The sequence below is a fragment of the Aquarana catesbeiana genome, linkage group LG01 (genome assembly GCF_042186555.1).
Source record: "Aquarana catesbeiana isolate 2022-GZ linkage group LG01, ASM4218655v1, whole genome shotgun sequence".
NCBI classification, from domain to species: domain Eukaryota; kingdom Metazoa; phylum Chordata; class Amphibia; order Anura; family Ranidae; genus Aquarana; species Aquarana catesbeiana.
The window spans coordinates 323,307,335-323,325,393 of NC_133324.1; the positions used below are offsets into that span (position 1 = coordinate 323,307,335).

At 42.1% G+C, this 18,059-nt stretch overlaps 1 protein-coding gene across 2 annotated transcripts in view; it reads left to right on the forward strand.

The window, feature by feature from the left end:
* RASAL1 (RAS protein activator like 1) overlaps nt 1–18,059 on the forward strand; it is a 181,679-nt gene that overhangs the window by 65,113 nt on the left and 98,507 nt on the right. For both annotated transcript variants that reach the window (XM_073630463.1, XM_073630472.1), the window contains one exon: nt 641–697. In XM_073630463.1, coding sequence (XP_073486564.1) covers nt 641–697 — 57 coding nt within the window. Of the gene's footprint in view, nt 1–640; nt 698–18,059 lie in introns of those variants that run through there.

Sequence of the window (18,059 nt, forward strand, 5' to 3'; positions counted from 1 at the left end):
GAGCTGAATGGTCACTTTTAGCAGTGGGAGGAATACCACTGCTAAATGTTTCAGTTCCTGCTGCAGCCTGTCTGTGCTAAAATAACATGCAAAAGCACACATTAAATACCACAAAAAAATAAAAAATAACTCCTGCAGTATTTAACATGCATTTTTTTGTGATTTGCATATTCATGAGTTATTTTAACTCAAAAAATCATGCGGTGTTTAACTCTAGTGAATTGACCTCATAATCTATTGATGACCATAAACTACAATGATCAAGTTACAATAGTTTTTATAGTTGGGCGCTAAGTAGGGTTACGCACAATTCATGTGCTGCGGGTGGCCCATTTAAATGGCAGTAATAATATCCAGCAGTTTTTTTAAGCCGACATTTGATTGCTTTTTACCCAAAGATCCTTTGTCTGAAACTGTCTGAAGGTTCCCAGGACCAGTTTAGAAGACAATAAATATCTATGGGCACAAAGGGTTGACAGTACTGAGTTTCTGTTGTGCTGATTTGTCTCCATGTAGCAGATAGTTCAGCAATGACTAAATTGAGTTAAAAGCGATAAGAATTGTTAAAAAGTAACTAAGCTGGACAGTATGTTACCATTGTAACTGAATATTTGAAATTTTTTTTTTCTTCCTCCCAAAGGTCAGGCACGAGTGACCCATACTGCATAGTCAAGGTGGATAATGAAGTTGTGGCACGGTGAGTTAAAACAAAGATTCTGAAATACATTTGTTTTGGTGAATCAAAATATGCACTTTATCACTGATCTCTCTCTCTTGAATAAAACAAATGGCATCCTCTCATGTGTTCAATCAGTGATTTTCATGTTTGGATGATAATTTATTAGATTTGTAGTACAGTTGCAGTCTGCCTTTTTAAAATCTGTATAGCACTGATGTATCCCACAGCATTTTACTGAAAACCTCTTAAAGCCCAGCTGCAGCCAAATCTAAACTTGTGGGCGTTTTTTTTTTTTTTCTTCTTTTTTTTTGCTAGAGTATAGATAGATAGATAGATAGATCTATACCTATGTCAGACCTTTACTTCTGTCTGTGACCCCATTTGGTGGTTTTCTCCTTCCTATCAAGAAAAATACCGCTCCAAATCTTCGATGGCAGCTAGCCTGCAACACAACAAATTGACCCTGTCTAACAGTTCACATTAAAAACAAGGGGTTTGGTTTGCACATATTTTGCAAATATATGCATAAAGCTGCAGTAGCCACGTCGCGGCACCCCAGTGTACTGCACTCCATAAGACTCTATAGTTTTGAGAGTCTCATAAATTGAAGCACATATATAATAATAGGTAAATTAAGACCAGGTATGTCTGGAGGGAGCCCATCCCTCTTTAAAAGTATAGGGATGCACTGGACACCCAGCAATAGCTCAATGGCAGCGAAAGTATACAGTGTGTCCCTTCACTAATTAACCTACAGTACAAAGAAATGGCAACCACCCTAACCTACAACTGAAACCATCAACAAAAAACCATTGCGCTACACCCAATATAATACCAAAATTAATGAAATAGGAGTACCTAACAATAATATACAGTATCTCACAAAAGTGAGTACACCCCTCACAGAAATTACACTTTGCTATAATGTAAAGTAGTGAGTGTACAGCTTGTATACCAGTGTAAATTTGCAGTCCCCTTAAAATAACTCAACACACAGCCATTAATGTCTAAACTGCTGGCAACACAAGTGAGTACACCCCTAAGTAAAATGTCCAAATTGGGCCCAAAGTGTCAATATTTTGTGTGGCCACCGTTATTTTCCAGCACTGCCTTAACCCTCTTGGGCATGGAGTTCACCAGAGCTTCACAGGTTGCCACTGGAGTACTCTTTCACTCCTCCATGACGACCTCACAGAGCTGGTGGATGTTAGAGACCTTGTGCTCCTCCACCTTCCGTTTGAGGATGCCCCCCAGATGCTTAATAGGGTTTAGGTCTGGAGACCTGCTTGGCCAGTCCATCACCTTAACCCTCAGCTTCTTTAGCAAGGCAGTGGTCATCTTGGAGGTGTGTTTGGGGTCATTATTATGTTGGAATACTGCCCTGCGACCCAGTATCCAGAGGGAGGGGGATCATGCTCTGCTTCAGTATGTCACAGTACATGTTGACATTCACGGTTCCCTCAATGAACTGTAGCTCCCCAGTGCTGGCAGAACTCATGCAGCCCCAGACCATAACTCTCCAACCACCATGCTTGACTGTAGGCAAGACACACTTGTCTTTGTACTCCTGACCTGGTTGCCACCACACACGCTTGACACCATCTAAACCAAATACGTTTATCTTGGTCTCATCAGACCACAGGACATGGCTCCAGTAATCCATGTCCTTAGTCTGCTTGTCTTCAGCAAACTGTTTGCTGGCCTTCTTGCACATCATCTTTAGAACAGGCTTTGCTCTGGGACAACAGCCATACAGACCAATTTGATGCAGTGTGCAGCGTATGGTCTGACCACTGACAGGTTGACCCCTCCCACCCCTTCAGCCTCTGCAGCAATGCTGGCAGCACTCATAAATCTATTTCCCAAAGACATCCTCTGGATATGATGCTGAGCACGTGCACTCAACTTTTTTGGTCGACCATGGCGAGGCCTGTTCTGAGTGGAACCTGTCCTGTTAAACTGCTGTATGGTCTTGGCCACTGTGCTGCAGCTTAGTTTCAGGGATTTGGCAATCTTCTTTTATCCTAGGCCATCTTTATGTAGAGCAACAATTATTTTTTTCAGATCCTCAGAGAGTTCTTTGCCATGAGGTGCCATTTTGAACTTCGAGTGACTAGTATGAGAGAGTGATAACACCAAATTTAACACACTTGCTCTCCACTCACACATGAGACCTTGTAACACTAATGAGTCACAATTGGCCAAATTTTGACATTTTCACTTAAAGGTGTACTAATTTTTGTTGCCAGCGGTTTAGACATTAATGGCTGTGTGTTGAGTTATTTTGAGGGGACAGCAAATTTACACGGTTATACAAGATGTACACTCACTACTTTACATTGTAGCAAAGTGTCATTTCTTCTGTGTTGTCACATGAAAAGATATAATAAAATATTTACAAAAATGTGAGGGTTGTACTCCTGTGAGCTACTGTATATGTAATAGATTGCTGCTAGTCACTGACGTGTTCCTACATCAAAAACAGATATATAAGCAAATAGTGGAGCGCAACCAACCCTTTAATTACCATATATTCCAATAAATATAGACAATTCTTATAAGTGATCATAAATATATAAATGACGAAGTAAGAAATCTGTATAATTCTATATATGTATATACACATAACCTCCTTAAAAAATTAAAGTATAAATATCACTGAATGATGAATACATCAGTGCATAAATAATTCATTTAAGTTCATATAAATGATAAAAAAGTCCATCAAATATAGTACTATTGAATTATAGCTAAATCAGTGCAGAAATAATTCATTAAAATCATGAGAAACTCCACCAATGATATGTGCAAGACCGTTCTAATAAAGTGCATCAAAAAACGTGCGTACTTCGATATCCATGCATGTGCAGAAAGCCATGCTCCACCACTGTGCTCCACCACCTGTTCACGCTGCCTCCTACCTCACAGACCCACACAATGGTAAGGTCATATAAGCCTTCCAGATTCCTGGGTAAAACGCTACAGCAGTATTCCAAGGGTCAATGGAACAGGTCTCACTTCACTCCAAAATTGACAAAGCCTTTCCACTCGGCAGGGGTTATAAAGAATGAAAACTACCATGGTTTGATATGCCAAACACTCAGATTTTTTATTAGTTGACAAACAATATTACTTACAAAGTGCACTCTATGCTCCAGTGCACTAGATAAAAATTGGCAGTTTTAAACATCCAGGTGTATTTCTCCCTTAAGCATGGACATCCAAGAGAGATGAGTTAAAATGTCCGCTCGCCGACTTCCAGGGGTGATGACATCATGTGGTTACAATGTCTGACACGTTTCATCACATGATACAGTGACTTTATCATTGGAAAACCTATGACAAAGGTCCTTAGCACCACACAGACATTTATGTTTTATTTTTAAGGAGATTATGTATAAATGCATTTAGAGTTATACATATTTCTAACTTGCTTTATGAATCCAACCTACAACTGGCCTTTGCAGCAAGGAGCACATGGAACGCATGTCAAAAAACAACAAACAAAAATTCCCAGCTCACTTACCAGCCTGCAACACATCGAATAGACTCTTTCTTAACAGTTCACATTAAAACCAAGAGGTTTAGTTTGCACACATTTGCAAATATATGAATAAGCTGTGGCAGCCACGTCATGGCACCCCAGTGTATTGCAGTTCTAATGCTATAATTTTGAGAGTCTCCAGAGTTGGAGACTTTCACTGGACACTCAGCAATGTCTCAATGGCAGCGAAGGTATCCAATGCCTCCCCTCACCAATTCACCGACCTTACAAACAAATGGCAACCACCCAACCTATAATTGGCAAGGAACACATGGAAGGACGACACATGTCAAAAAAACAATAAACACAAATTCCCAGCAAACTTACCAGCCTGCAACAAACGGAATTGACCTTGTCTAACAGTTCACATTAAAAAAAAGGGGGGTTTAGTTTGCACACATTTGAAAACATATAAATACAAAATTAATAGGTAGGGGCTAGCCCTTTAAAGTACACTAATACCAAAGCATGCAAACATTCAAATAAAACACTAAAATAAAACACAGGTGTCTCAAAAAACAATCAACAATCAAACAGTGTGCAAATATTCATAGAACATAGACATAAGCCAATTGTTTACTGGCAATGACTGCCTGAAGTCTGGAACCCATGGAATTACCAAAGACTGGGTTTCCTTCTTTCTAATGCTTTGCCAAGCTATAACTGCAGCTGCCTTCAGTTGTTTTTTGTGGGTCTTTCTGCCTTTTAGTTTTGCCTTCAGCAAGTGAAATGCATGCTCAATTGGGTTGAGATCAGAATATTCCACTTCTTTTCCTTCAAAAGCTCCTGGGTTGCTTTTGCAGTGTGTTTTGGATCATTGTCCATCTGTACTGTGAAGCGCCATCCAATCAACTTTGCTGCACTTGGCTGGGCTAAACACTGCAGAATTAATCCGGCTGCTTCTGTCTTCTGTCACATCATCAATAAACACCAATGACCCAGTGCCACTGGAAGCTATGCATGCCCATGCCATCACACTGCCTCCACCATTTTTACAGATGACATTGTGTGCTTTGGATCCTGAGCTGTTCCAAGCCTTCTCCACATTTTTTTCTTCCCGTCATTCAGGTACAGATTAATCTTTCATCCATCCAAAGAATGCTTTTCCAGAACTTGTCTGGCTTTTTTACATGTTTTTTAGCAAAGTCTAATCTGGCTTTTCTATTCTTCAGGCTTATGAATAGTTTGCACCTTGTGGTGAACCCTCTGTATTTGCTCTCGTGAAGTTTTCTCTTGATTGTAGACTTTGACAGTGATACGCCTACTTCCTGGAGAGTGTCCTTCGCTTGTGTGGGTGTTGTGAATGGGTTTTTCTTTACCATAGAGTGATCACCACTCTTCCGTGGACGTCCAGGCCTTTTAATGTTGCTGAGCTCACCGATGCATTCTTCTTACCTCAGACCAGATCATACCAGACCCTTATCAGAGCATACAGCCAGGCAGGTCAGGAAAGAGGGTGGGGGCGAGTGAGCGCCCCCTCTCCTGAGCTGTAATAGGCAGCATGCCCTCAACATGGGGGGTGGGTGCTTTGGGGCAGGGGGGCCTTGCACCCCCTATCCCAAAACACTTTGTCCCCATGTTGATATGGACAAGGGCCTCTTCCTGACAACCCTGGATGTTGGTTGTCAGGGGTCTGCAGGCGGGGGGGCTTATCGGAAACTGGAAGCCCCCTTTTAACAAGGGGGCCCCCAGATCCCGGTCCCTCACCCCTAACCGTTCACCTAAAAAAGTGTCAAAAATAAAACGCAGTACACAGATTTTAAACATAATTTGTTAAGGCAGCTCCGGCGTTGCTTCCGATTTCTTCTCCCCTCTCCGGGTCTTCTCCGCTGATGTCTTCTAGCCCTCTCCGGTTCTTCTCCCTCTGTCCGCTGTCTTCTGCCTCTGCCAGGTCTTCTCCATCTGTTCTTCTTAGGATGTTGACTCAACGCTCTCTCCCGCTCTAATGCTGGATGCGCCGTGTGCCACTGCTTATATTGGTATGTGGTGGGGTCACTGGGTGACGTAATCCAGAGGCCCTGCCCCTTATGACATCACCCAGGGCATGATGGAGTGGTGACGTCATAAGAGGCAGGGCTTCCAGATGATGTCACCCAGTGACCCCGCCACTTGCCAATATAAGTAGTGGCACACCGCACACCCAGCATTAGGGCAGGAGAGAGCGTTGAGTCAACATCAGAAGAAGAATAGAGGGAGAAGACCCAGCAAAAGAGCGAGAGGACAGCGGACAAGACCTGGCAGAAGACAGCGGACAGAGGGAGAAGAACCAGAGAGGGCTAGAAAACAACAGCGGAGAAGTCAGAAGAGGTTGGAGAGGGGAGAAGAACCGGCAGAGGCAGAAGACCTCAGTGGAGGAGGCAGAAGAGCCGGAGCGGGTAGAAGGAATCGGAAGAGACGCCAGAGCTGCCTTAATAAATTACTTTAAAAACCTGTGTACTGCATTTTATTTTTGACTTTTTTTTTTTAGATGAATGGGTAGGGGTACAATGTACCCGATACTCATTCACATAAGGTGGGGGGCCGGGATCAGGGGGCCCCCCTTATGAAAGGAGCTTCCAGATTCCAATAAGCCCCTCCGCCCGCAGACCCCAACAACCAACGGCCAGGGTTGTCGGGAAGAGGCCCTTGTCCTCATCAACACGGGGACAAGGTGCTTTGGGGTGGGGGGGCGCAAGGCCCCCCTGCCCCAAAGCACCCCCTCCCCATGTTGAGGGCATGTGGCCTGGTACGGTTCAGGAGGGGGGGAGCGCTCGCTCGTCCCCACTCCCTTTCCTGACCTGCCAGGCTGCATGCTTGGATGAGGGTCTGGTATGGATTTTGTTATAGCTTGAATATGTTTTGTTAAATACCTGGAAAAAATCTAAAGTTGTGCCGTCATCTGAATATATATGGACCTAACTGTATGTGTAAGCAGCAGCGGCCATGTCATGGCACCCTAGTGTACTGCAGTCTTAACACTATAAATTTTGAGTACTGAGTAGGAGCACATCAAAAATAATGGATTGATTAAAGGCAGGTATGCCTGAAAGAAGCCCACTACTCAAGGGCTCGTTCACACCATACGTGCATGAAAACTGATGGGAAAACTGCGCAGATTTCACATGCAGAGACCTCAGTTTCACATCAGTTTACCTCAGTTTTCATGCATGCGGACATCCCTTTTTATGCACATTGACATTAGTTTAATCACTTGCCAACCGCTGTACGCCGATATACATTGGCACAATGGCAGCGGTGGGCAAATGAGCGTACCTGTATGTCCCCTTTTAAGAGGCGGGGACAGTAGGCGCAGGCCGTGCCCGCGGGATTGGAGGACTCTTTGTCCCCCGGTCTCCCGCCGATCGTGTCACGGAGCCGCAGAAGTTCTGCCTTGTGTCATGACAGAGATCACTGCTCCCTGTCATCGGGTACAGTGATCGCTGTCATGTGAGTTGAAGCCCACCCCCCCCCCCCCCCAGTTAGAGTCACTCCCTAGGACACACTTAACCCCTTCATCGCCCCCTAGTGGTTAACCCCTTCCCTGCCAATGTCATTTACACAGTAATCAGTGCATTTTTATAGCACTGATCGCTGTATAATTGACAGTGGTCCCAAAATAGTGTTAAAAGTGTCTGATGTGTCCGCCATAATGTCGCAGTCCCTATAAAAATCACAGATCGCCGCCATTATAAATTAATAATAAAAATGCCATAAAACTATCCTCTATAACTTTTGCGCAAACCAATCAATATACGCTTATTGCGATTTTTTTTTTTTTTTTTTTACCAAAAATATGTAGCAGAATACATCTCTGCCTAAGCTGGGGAAAAAAATCTTTTTTTTTATATATATTTTGGGAGGATATTTATTATAGCAAAAAGTAAAAAATATTGTGTTTTTTTTTTCAAAATTGTTGCTCTTTTTTTGTTTATAGCGCAGAAAATAAAAACCACAGAGGTGATCAAATACCACCAAAAGAAAGCTCTATTTGTGGGAACAAAAGGACGTCAATTTTATTTGGGTGCAACGGTGCACGACCGCGCAATTGTCAGTTAAAGCGACACAGTGCCGAATCGCAAAAAGTGCTCTGGTCAGGAAGGGGGTAAAATCTTCCGGGGCTGAAGCGGTTAATGCACGTCAGTTATATACCCTATTCACACCAATGTTGATGCCATGCCGATTTTTTTTCATACACGTTGCAGATGCCTGCACAGAAAAAATCTGCACGTTATACCATTGTTGTGGTGTGAATAGGGCAGATAGAGAACAATTGTTTTTGTTTTGTGCCCTTGCAGAACGCATGCAGAAAAACTGACCTCTCTGCACCGTGGTGTGAACGAGGCCTTTAAGGTATAGGGACGTACTGGACACCCTGCAATAGCTCAATGGCAGCGAAGGTATCCAGTCCGTCCTCTTAATTCACTTCTACCCTGCACTTGAAAACTAAAAAAAAAAAACCTGGAAAGCCATCAACTACATGATTATGCCTCTTATATTACCTCTAATGTTTTAATTTTCTCTTCTCATTCCACCCATATTTGGGCTATATTTGGAAGGAAACCCACACAAATGCATTTAGTTAAACCATACATATGTTATGCACTGACTCACCGCTATGGCATATGAAAATTAGAGCAAAGCATAATAAAAATATAGAGCGGCTGCCAATCATATTACTTGCTTTCCAGTAAATGAAATGGCTCCTACTTTGCTCCGGTTTTCTTTACTCCAATATTTTTACTGTCGGTTTGCTCAAGCCTGTATTAGCATATTTAATCAGTTCAGACACTGATGCATATGTGGTTCCGTACAAATAATGGTACCTAGATCTTCAGTTTACGCTGTTCACCGTGGTGATATTTGACTAATTTGTGGAAAAGTCTTGTGTTTAGACAGCACAGTTAAATTAACTAATGAACATTTCATAAATGACCTTTTGGAAAGTTTGGATAAGAGAGAGTACAACAGTACTAATTGGGCCCCAGACACAAGGGCTTTCATACTGCTGCTATATTACGGTATGTTCTGCCATTAAGTGAAATGAAGCGGTGAGAGATGGCAGTGACATTTATCTAAGCAGGGTCACCTTGCTATGTTAATTCGACAGTTATAGATTTTATTAGGTACATGCACATACCTCTACTATATCAAAAAAGGCAGATGAACTGAGTTGTTGTTAATGATTGCTATACACACTGCTGAGATTTAGGAGTTGTACCTCCTGTAAAGGTCATAATCATGGCTGAAAGCAGTTTTGTCAAAAATATACAAATTCCCCATTGCCCATATCCGATCCTGTCCACTGAGTATTACAGTAAGGTAGACAGCTTACACCTGCCCTCCCCATTTCCTGACCTGGATCTCTAACGCTTACGCCTTGGGCCTTACAAAGGTGTTTTCTCTTGTGTTTCTCAAGTAGGGAGAAATGTAAAAGGTACCCCTCCTCTCTACTGAAGTGTGAGTTTCTCAGCATCCCTTCATCCTGTTTCCATGGAGACAGCATAGAGTTATTGCTCTCCCTGAGCTTGTTACTAAGCTTGGAGTAAAGCCTTGTTATACCCATGGGACGCATTGCACCCCTGATATATCTGTACATCAAAAGGAGCTGGAAATGTTTGAACACTACTTAACCCATGAATACATCAACTGAAAATTTGCTAGGAATGTTACTGTCAAAAGTAAATGAATTAGAATTAGAATGTCATATTGGTAACTGGATAACTATAGGAATCAGGCAATATTAGGCAGTTGACTGTAAGGTGCAGTAGAAGTGCACAAAATATTATCGAATAACAAATGTGATTTTGTGCTGTTTAATCCTTGATTGATCTTGACTGTTAACAGATGTTTTACAGAGAATGAGGGGGATTTATCAAAACCAGAGCAGAGATATTCTGGAGGAGTTGTGCATAGTAACCAATCAACTGCTTTCTTTCATTTTCAAAGCTTAAAAGAGAAGTATGGCCAAAGCTTTTTGGCCATACTTCCCTTGTGGGTCACAGGAGTGCACTTACTTTTGCTCTCCTGTGACCCAGTTTCAGCAAACAGCAGGCTAAAGTCGCGCCAGGCTCTGGAGGGATCTAGACAATATTGTTGGATTCCACCCAGCTGCGCAATTGAGTGAAGAGCCGGAGTCAGCTGCACCCACCCTTCTCCAGCCTTTTGCTCCAATGAGCGCTGGAATGGCACATCATAAAGCATAACTGCCACTGAGCGAGAACTGCCATGGAACTGCCTCCAGTCGCTCACTACCACTGAGCGATCAGCAGTCATGTGATCATTCGGTTATTGGGCTTAGAGTCTTGAGTATGTATTTTTGTTTTTTTATAAACCCAAATTTTTCCTTTTTAACTGAACAAGCTGTGGCTAGAGATGTATTAGTTACCCTGCACAGCTTCTCTATATTCTGTCTGCTCTAGTTTTAATTAATTTCCTTCACTATATCTTGTCCCTTTTTCTTTATTGCTGTTTTGGTCCTTTTTCCCTCTTATCCATTTTATTCTGTTTAAAGCTGCATTTTTCTGCCTTTCCCATAAACAAGGGAACAACAATCTCCCATTTCCATTTTCATTAAAAATATAGATTTTTGCTGTCTGCCAACAGAACAGGATTTGAGCCCCCCTAGCCCATTATAGTACTATGAAATACATTTGTATAATAAAGATAGGCAAGTTAACCATAATAGGAAATCCGTGTTACATTTTAACATTAACTCCTGTGGTGCACAGGATAAGGAACATGGTAAACTGTTCTCTTTATAGTACTGTAAAATATGTCAGGGCTAAATAAATATTAGTTTGTGTACAGTATATATGTTAGGTTAGGACATTTAAGTGAAAGGTTACAGCATATTGACTTGGGGCTTACTGATTCCACTAGTTGGTATCATCTATTAGAGCACACTTCCACTTTTGCAGCCAAATTGGGACAACATCCACCTTTATATTTGTTACATGTTCCCATTCATATAGCATAGCTTTACAAAGAAATTGCAGCTTAGCTCTTTTAGATGCTCTATTCTTGGCCCTTGGGCAAAGTAAAAATCCTAGCTAGTTCTTTGTGAGAGAGAAGTGGGCAGGTCGTAATTAACCCTGTCTTCAATGTGTAGGCAGCTGTTCATTATCAATTGTAAGTAGATTTGAAGCTCTGTCTAACAAAGGTTGTCCTAAAAATGTGTAGGAGCAGGAATTCTTGCATTGTATGTTAATGAGGACAGACTTGGGACAGGCTCACTTTAATAATAATAATAATAATTAAAAAAAACACATTTCAATCGGCCCTGACACCTCCTTCTGAGAAACCTCTAAAATGTAAGAAATATTTTTTAATGTTTTTCTAAGCATGCTGTGTGAATGGGAGCAGATACCCTGCATATGGTGAGGCTTCCTCAAATTTGATAGCGAAAGTGGAAATATGCTTTAAGCTAGCCATATGTTAATAGTTTTCTTTTGTTTGGCCTGCGGACTGTGCAAAAGAAAACTAACCAATTTCTCCCTCCATACAAACCTCACGGGTGGAGGAATCTTCCCTGCTGGTTATTGTATTCTGACAGCCACTAGTACCAGATGTCAGAATACTTGAACTGTGCCTGCAGCTGATTGGATAGTAGGATGAAATTCTAACAAAGTATGGCCAACTTTCAGCAAAGGTAAAAAAAAAACATGGAGAATGCTCAGTCAAACTCACTGTACTGAAATATATAATATGTCAGTAGCAAGAGATCTAGCACTTGAAAAAAACAGAATGATGGTGGCCCTTTGCTATATTTTGTAAAAGCAAAATCATTGTTTAGAGTAATGCAGAGAGTGCAGTCTGCTTTCTCCACTGCAGATGCCACTCTTCTGCAGTGGTATCACAGTTGAAGAGGAAGGAGGAGGGGAACACAGTTCTCTCTATGGTTACCTGGGTCACTGGGGAAGAACCCGATTGGATGCTGACACCCCAGGACCCATCTTGGATCGGGCAGAGCCTACTTAATGCCCTGGCTCCCAGGCTTGATGCACTTTTGGCAAGTTGGTAAAGTAGGGACAGAAACCCCGCTTTTTAGGGACAATACTAGCAATAGGGAAAAGTTCCTGATGATGGAAAGCGCAGGGTTAAAATTCCTTTAGACTTCTTCCTGTTTAGAGCACTGGATGGCCAGGCCACATTCTGTTCTTTTAACAGATGCTGTCATCTTCACATCATTGAGATTTGTGAGTTGTATTACTTCAATACAAGTTCTCTATTGTGCTTATCTGTGTGAGTTTTTGCTGCCACACACACACACTGCACCCCACCTACACACAAAATACTTCAGTAAACATAGCATTCTGCCACTGGTCATTTCATTTATGTACACAAAAGAATCCAGTACACTTTAGATGATTAGATTAGTATCAGATCCTGTTCATGTAAATATCCAAAGTTCTTAAACTACACGGACAGCTAAGAGTCCAGCTGGTAGTTCTGACCAGTGATAATTTTGGCAGCAAATTTCGATTTTAGTTTTAGTCTTAGGACTAAAATGGCATTTTAGTTTTAATGCCACAAAGTACTTTCTGTTGCTCTCCGTCTCCTTTTAAATCTCCAAATTCCTTTTTTTGGTGCTGTGATCCGACTTCCTGTTAGAGAGTGTCTATGTACATTCTCTATGATCCCACTGTATAAAGGAACGTAGCCACCCTCTCTTGCTTGCTCCTGATATGGACTATGGGATTTGTAGTCAGGACTGCTGACAAGGGGGTAGCACCAGTCCTCCTGTACGGGGCCCAGGCCAGCAGGGAGGGAGGGTGTCAATGAGAGTAACTGATCCACTAGGTCAGGGATGTATTATGAAATCAGTGGGCCCATGTGCAAGATCAAAAGTGGGCCCTAGGCATTGATAAGAAATAAAAATGCAGTGGCAGTGGGCGGTGTCAAGTGTTTTTTTTTTTTTTGTTTTGTTTATTAATTGTATTTTTTGTTACAATTTAATTTTTTTTACATTTTTTTTTTTTTTTATTTTTTTTGTAAATCCTTTATTTTCAAAAGAAAGTTACCATCAACGTGGTATGCAATGATAAGCAAAATCGCAGTCAACGATTACAGAAAGGGTCTCAAACACAGCGTTAAAGAAAGCAAACATGTTCAGCACTATACAATGTAGTTGGTCATATAGAAGTATTACGGTTTTATAGATAGTAGTCGGTGCGTCGTGCTGGAGAAACCCGTGGGTAAGCATATGAAAGACCCAAGACAAAAATACTTAAGTGCAAAAACAGTACGATAAGACATAGTAAAGTGGAGTAATTCGAACCTTTAACACAGCGGGGAGTAATTCTTCCCTATAGCCTGCCTAGCCCAGAAATGGGACATATATATAAAGTGAGAAGTGATACGCATATAGAGATATACACCATATCTGTACAACAGATCCCATTGCTGAGTCAGGGTAAGGGAGAGGGGAGGGATTGGGGATTAGATGTCCCCAAGGCAAAGAAGACCGGATAAGGAGGGGGTGGTGGGAAAAGAGAGTGCAAGGAGGGCCTTTCGCCCAGGGATTGGAGCTAAGTCCGGGTGGTCAGGTCATTTGTGCTTACTTTTGGCGATAAGCATCAGTGCATACAAACTGGCTCCAGGGTCGCCAGGTCTCTTGGAATATTTGTCAATGTTTTTGGAGAAGAGGAGAAGCTAGCTAAAAGCTAGCGTCTCCTCCTCTTCCTCCCATCAACTTTCAGCTGCTGCAGGGAGACGCACACAAGTGATTGGTACCTGCAATTGCTCCCCCCCAACACACACCTCACCTCAGATACCCTTCCCTGTCCAGAATTTGACCCTCCTGCTGCCAGCTAATAATAATAATGATGTTAGTGGTTTTTTTTAATGAAAATACCATTTTAATGATTTTTGGGGCAGGGCCCTGTCAGGCTGTACGGGGCCCTGTGATTTCTAACAGCAGCCCTGTTTGTAGTGTGCATAGAGCAGTGCACATGACAACAAATAATATGCACTGCTCATTCCAAAAGGTGTGAAGGGGAAAAGGAAAGATTAGCAAGCTCGTAGACTTTATATGGAGGCAGAAAAACACAGTAAGAAACAATTTCATGTTTATTGTTAGAAAATAAGGGTATTGTTTATTGTCATTTTAATATTTTCATTTGTTGGCTGAAATTGCTTTTTAAATGCTTACCGGGACTTCAGAAGCCCCTGTTACCTATGTCCCTTATCGACATGAGAAGATTATCTTTGGACTTAGCAGCTTAGTATCCCCGGAAATGTCACTACCATCTGCCCCTGCAAATACCATTGCTTCTCCATCCTCGCTGCACCAGCAGAATGTCCCTGGTTCAGAAGTACAGTGTACTTGCCATATATCACTATCCCAGGGCTGTTCAATAATATACTTGCTCCCAGACCTCAGCTCTCATTAATGGAGAAGCGGCAATATGCCAGCACAACGATGATGAGCGAAGTGCAGTTACCCATAGCAAACAGAAATCTCTTATCTGATTTCAATAAACTGAAACTGAATGGGTTGCTATGGGTTACCATACTGTGCAAATCCCAGTGTTTTTTTAATTTTGTTTTTGTCCTGTATATAGATTACTGTTGAAAAGTACATTGTAGTAGATTTAATCTACAGGAGAAACTGGAGCATTTGGTTGCCATGGTGATGTTACTGCAGTGGAAAGAGGGCCATAGGACTGTACCAAATCCTATAGTGAAAGCTAAAAGGATTCACAAATAATACATATACCATTTTAGAAATGTTTATAACCTTTAATGTTTCCAACGCCAGCATCTGGTCACAGGCTTAGATAAATGTGTACAGTGATATTAAAGTTGAAGTGGGCTCACGTAAGAATAATTGCATTCATAAAATTAAATGAGATTTTATGAAACCTTGATTGCTTGTGTTGGAAAAGTATTAATTGACTCCAAGCAGATTGAAGAATTGGTCATGTATTAACAATTGGTGAAAATTTTTTTCAACCTAATTTGCAATTGTATTTTTTTGTAAGGTCTCGGGGGGGGGGGGGGGGGTTGTTTAATAAAGCAATAACACTTTTCTAGCAGTATGGCTTCCCAACATGGCCTGGACCTAATTCATGAAAGCTTTGTGCGAGTACTGTCACGTGTGCCAGATTCAGATAGTTCTTACTGTTGCCACTTTTAGACTTAAGCCGGGGACACACTATTCGTTTTTTTTCGTTGAACGAAAAAAAAAAAAACCTGTCCGTTTCGGTTGGAGCCACTGTACTAACCATGCAAGGTTAGTTCAGCGATCTCCCCCGCTAAGCTGTTGTGTTTTGACAGGGGGGCACTCCAATCAGCGCTCTCTACCATTGGCTGAGAGCGCTGATCAGGAGTCGGTCAGCTGCTGGTTTTCCAGCATGCACGTCCAACAGAAGCCGGCCATTCAGCCGGCTTTTGTCAGACAGACCGACATACACACGGCCGAATGTCAGACATTTTTTTAAAATCAGCCGTTGTCTACCGACATTCGGCCTGTGTGTATGGGGCTTAAGTCACAGCCAAAAATAATTCTTGCCAGTTTGCAGTTAAGCAGGTTGGTGATAATTAAGAACAAACGATTTTAAACTCACAAGATTGTAGAGACTACAATCTTGTGAGTTTAAAATCGTCTGTCCTATATTAAAATGTTTTTATCACGCTGCACTTAAATGGTGCTGCTCTCTTCTTTGTTTTTACTGTCTACAGAGCCCCTTCTAGCTTGTTATGAGCTGGCAGCCATCCAGAGTCAGCCCATCTGAGACCATCTACACACCTCTTGCTGCATTTGAACTCTCATGCAAGGAATCCCCACTATAGAGAGTAGATTAATTGCCCATTTCTCTCTTTTTGAGCTGACAGAGGGCACATGAACATATGTATACAATGTTTCTGTGGTGGTTGTTAAAGCGGGGGGCCACCTATCTATCGTTTTTTTTTTTTTGGAGTTCATTCACAAACTTTTCTTCTCTTGATTATCTACTCACATGTTCTGTGTAATAATTCCGTCTGTGTCCGATTTCATTGTAAAGAATAACTTATAAAATTCACTGAAGGCGATTTCCATCTTCATTGTGGGCATTTGAAGCCCACAAGCATGTATTTCCTGGATGCGGTGAATGCTGTGCTCCCAGCATTCACTGAGATGTTGTGATGACGCTGTTGCACAATGCATGCTGGGAAGCCTGAGACTAGCTCCCAGGGGACTGTGGGAGGTCTGGGAGAGGCTAGAAACACGCCTACTCCCATGGGAGGAAAACCAGGAAGTGCTAAGAAGATTAGAAAAAAAAAGGTAATTACGGCAATTTAAATTTTTTTACACAGCATGTCAGCATCTAGGCAAGGAAGAGAATGCATAGAGATAATGTTCAAAATTTGGGTGGAACCCCGCTTTAAGACCAACCTGAGTTGGCATACAGAGAAACCCCAGTGCTTAGTGTTGGGCATATGTGCTGGGAAGCTGTCATGAATGTGTGGTGTGCGATTCAGCGCATCACATGGCCCCATTTTTTTTGTACTAACTTTATTTGAAGTGTACAAATCGCATGCTTTATTCATGGCAATGTACAGCAATGCAACACAATGTGCTGCGCTGCGGTACAATGCCATGTGATTAGGCATGGTTAACTGCAATAAAATGCAGCATGTCTGCATTTTATTGTAGCACAGCCATGGGCTGCATTGCAGTGTTAATGGGACACAAAGGAAACAATTGTTTTTTGTGTGTTCTTGCGGTGACAGAGGTTTTAAATCTGAGGCGGCCCATCCATTAAGGGCGCACAGGCGCTGCCCCCCCATCCATGTCTCTGACCCCCATGCAGGACGCCGGATGCATGGATTCCAATTGAGGGGGGGGTGTTTATTTGAAGCACCTGATTAGAACCAGAGGCTCTAATAGGCTTCAAAATAGGGTAGGCTTGGGATGCAGAGCACTGTGCTCAGAGCCCACCCAGGTGTGCTACAATTGCAAATTAATATGTTTGCTATTGTAACACTGATCCTCCTCCCGGCCAATTAGGAAGTGGGTCTTGAAACCCGTCACTCGAATGGCTGAAAGGACAGGCGATCCTATTGGATGCCTATGAGGAGGGGAGGAGATACACAGGAACCGATACCCTGGCAAACAGCGCGCGGGGGGGGTGGTTTTCTGCCCCCCCAAAAAGACACCAGCCGCCAGTGTTTTAAATATATAAACCATGTTGCACTTAAGGTTAAAAAAGTTCATAAATTCAATTACAAATTAGATAAAAAATGTCCCACAATTGATATGCTAAAGTCCACTTAATGGTAACCTATACAGCCGTGGCCAAAAGTTTTTTTAAAAATGACACAAATATATATTTTTCACAAAGTCTGCTGCCTCAGTGTTTTTAGATCTTTTTGTCAGATGTTACTATGGTACACTGAAGTATAATTACAAGAAATTACATGAAGTCAATATTTGCAGGGTCACCCCTCCTTTTTCAAAACTTCTGCAATTTGTTCTGGCATGCTGTCAATCAACTTCTGGGCCACATCCTGACCCGATGGCAGCCCATTCTTACATAATCATTGCTTGGAGTTTGTCAGAATTTGTGGGGTTTTTTGATTCTGCAGCACGGAAGGTTTTTCACGTTAATGCACAAAATGATCCATAATGGAGACTGGAGGGTCCAATCAGGTCCACCTGAAAAACTGTCAGGAGGATCCAATCAGTCTGCCAATTTGAAAGGGCCCTGCTTTATACATTAAGGGTGATTTAACACAGTTGATTGTCTTTACTGGATATAGGTGTCCGTTTTATGAAGCAGTGAAATAATTTTACTGCTTCATTCTCCTCTGGGTGCCAGTTTACGAAGCTTTGTAGATCGCTTCTCCTTTGGAGGAGTGAAGTGATCTACAAAC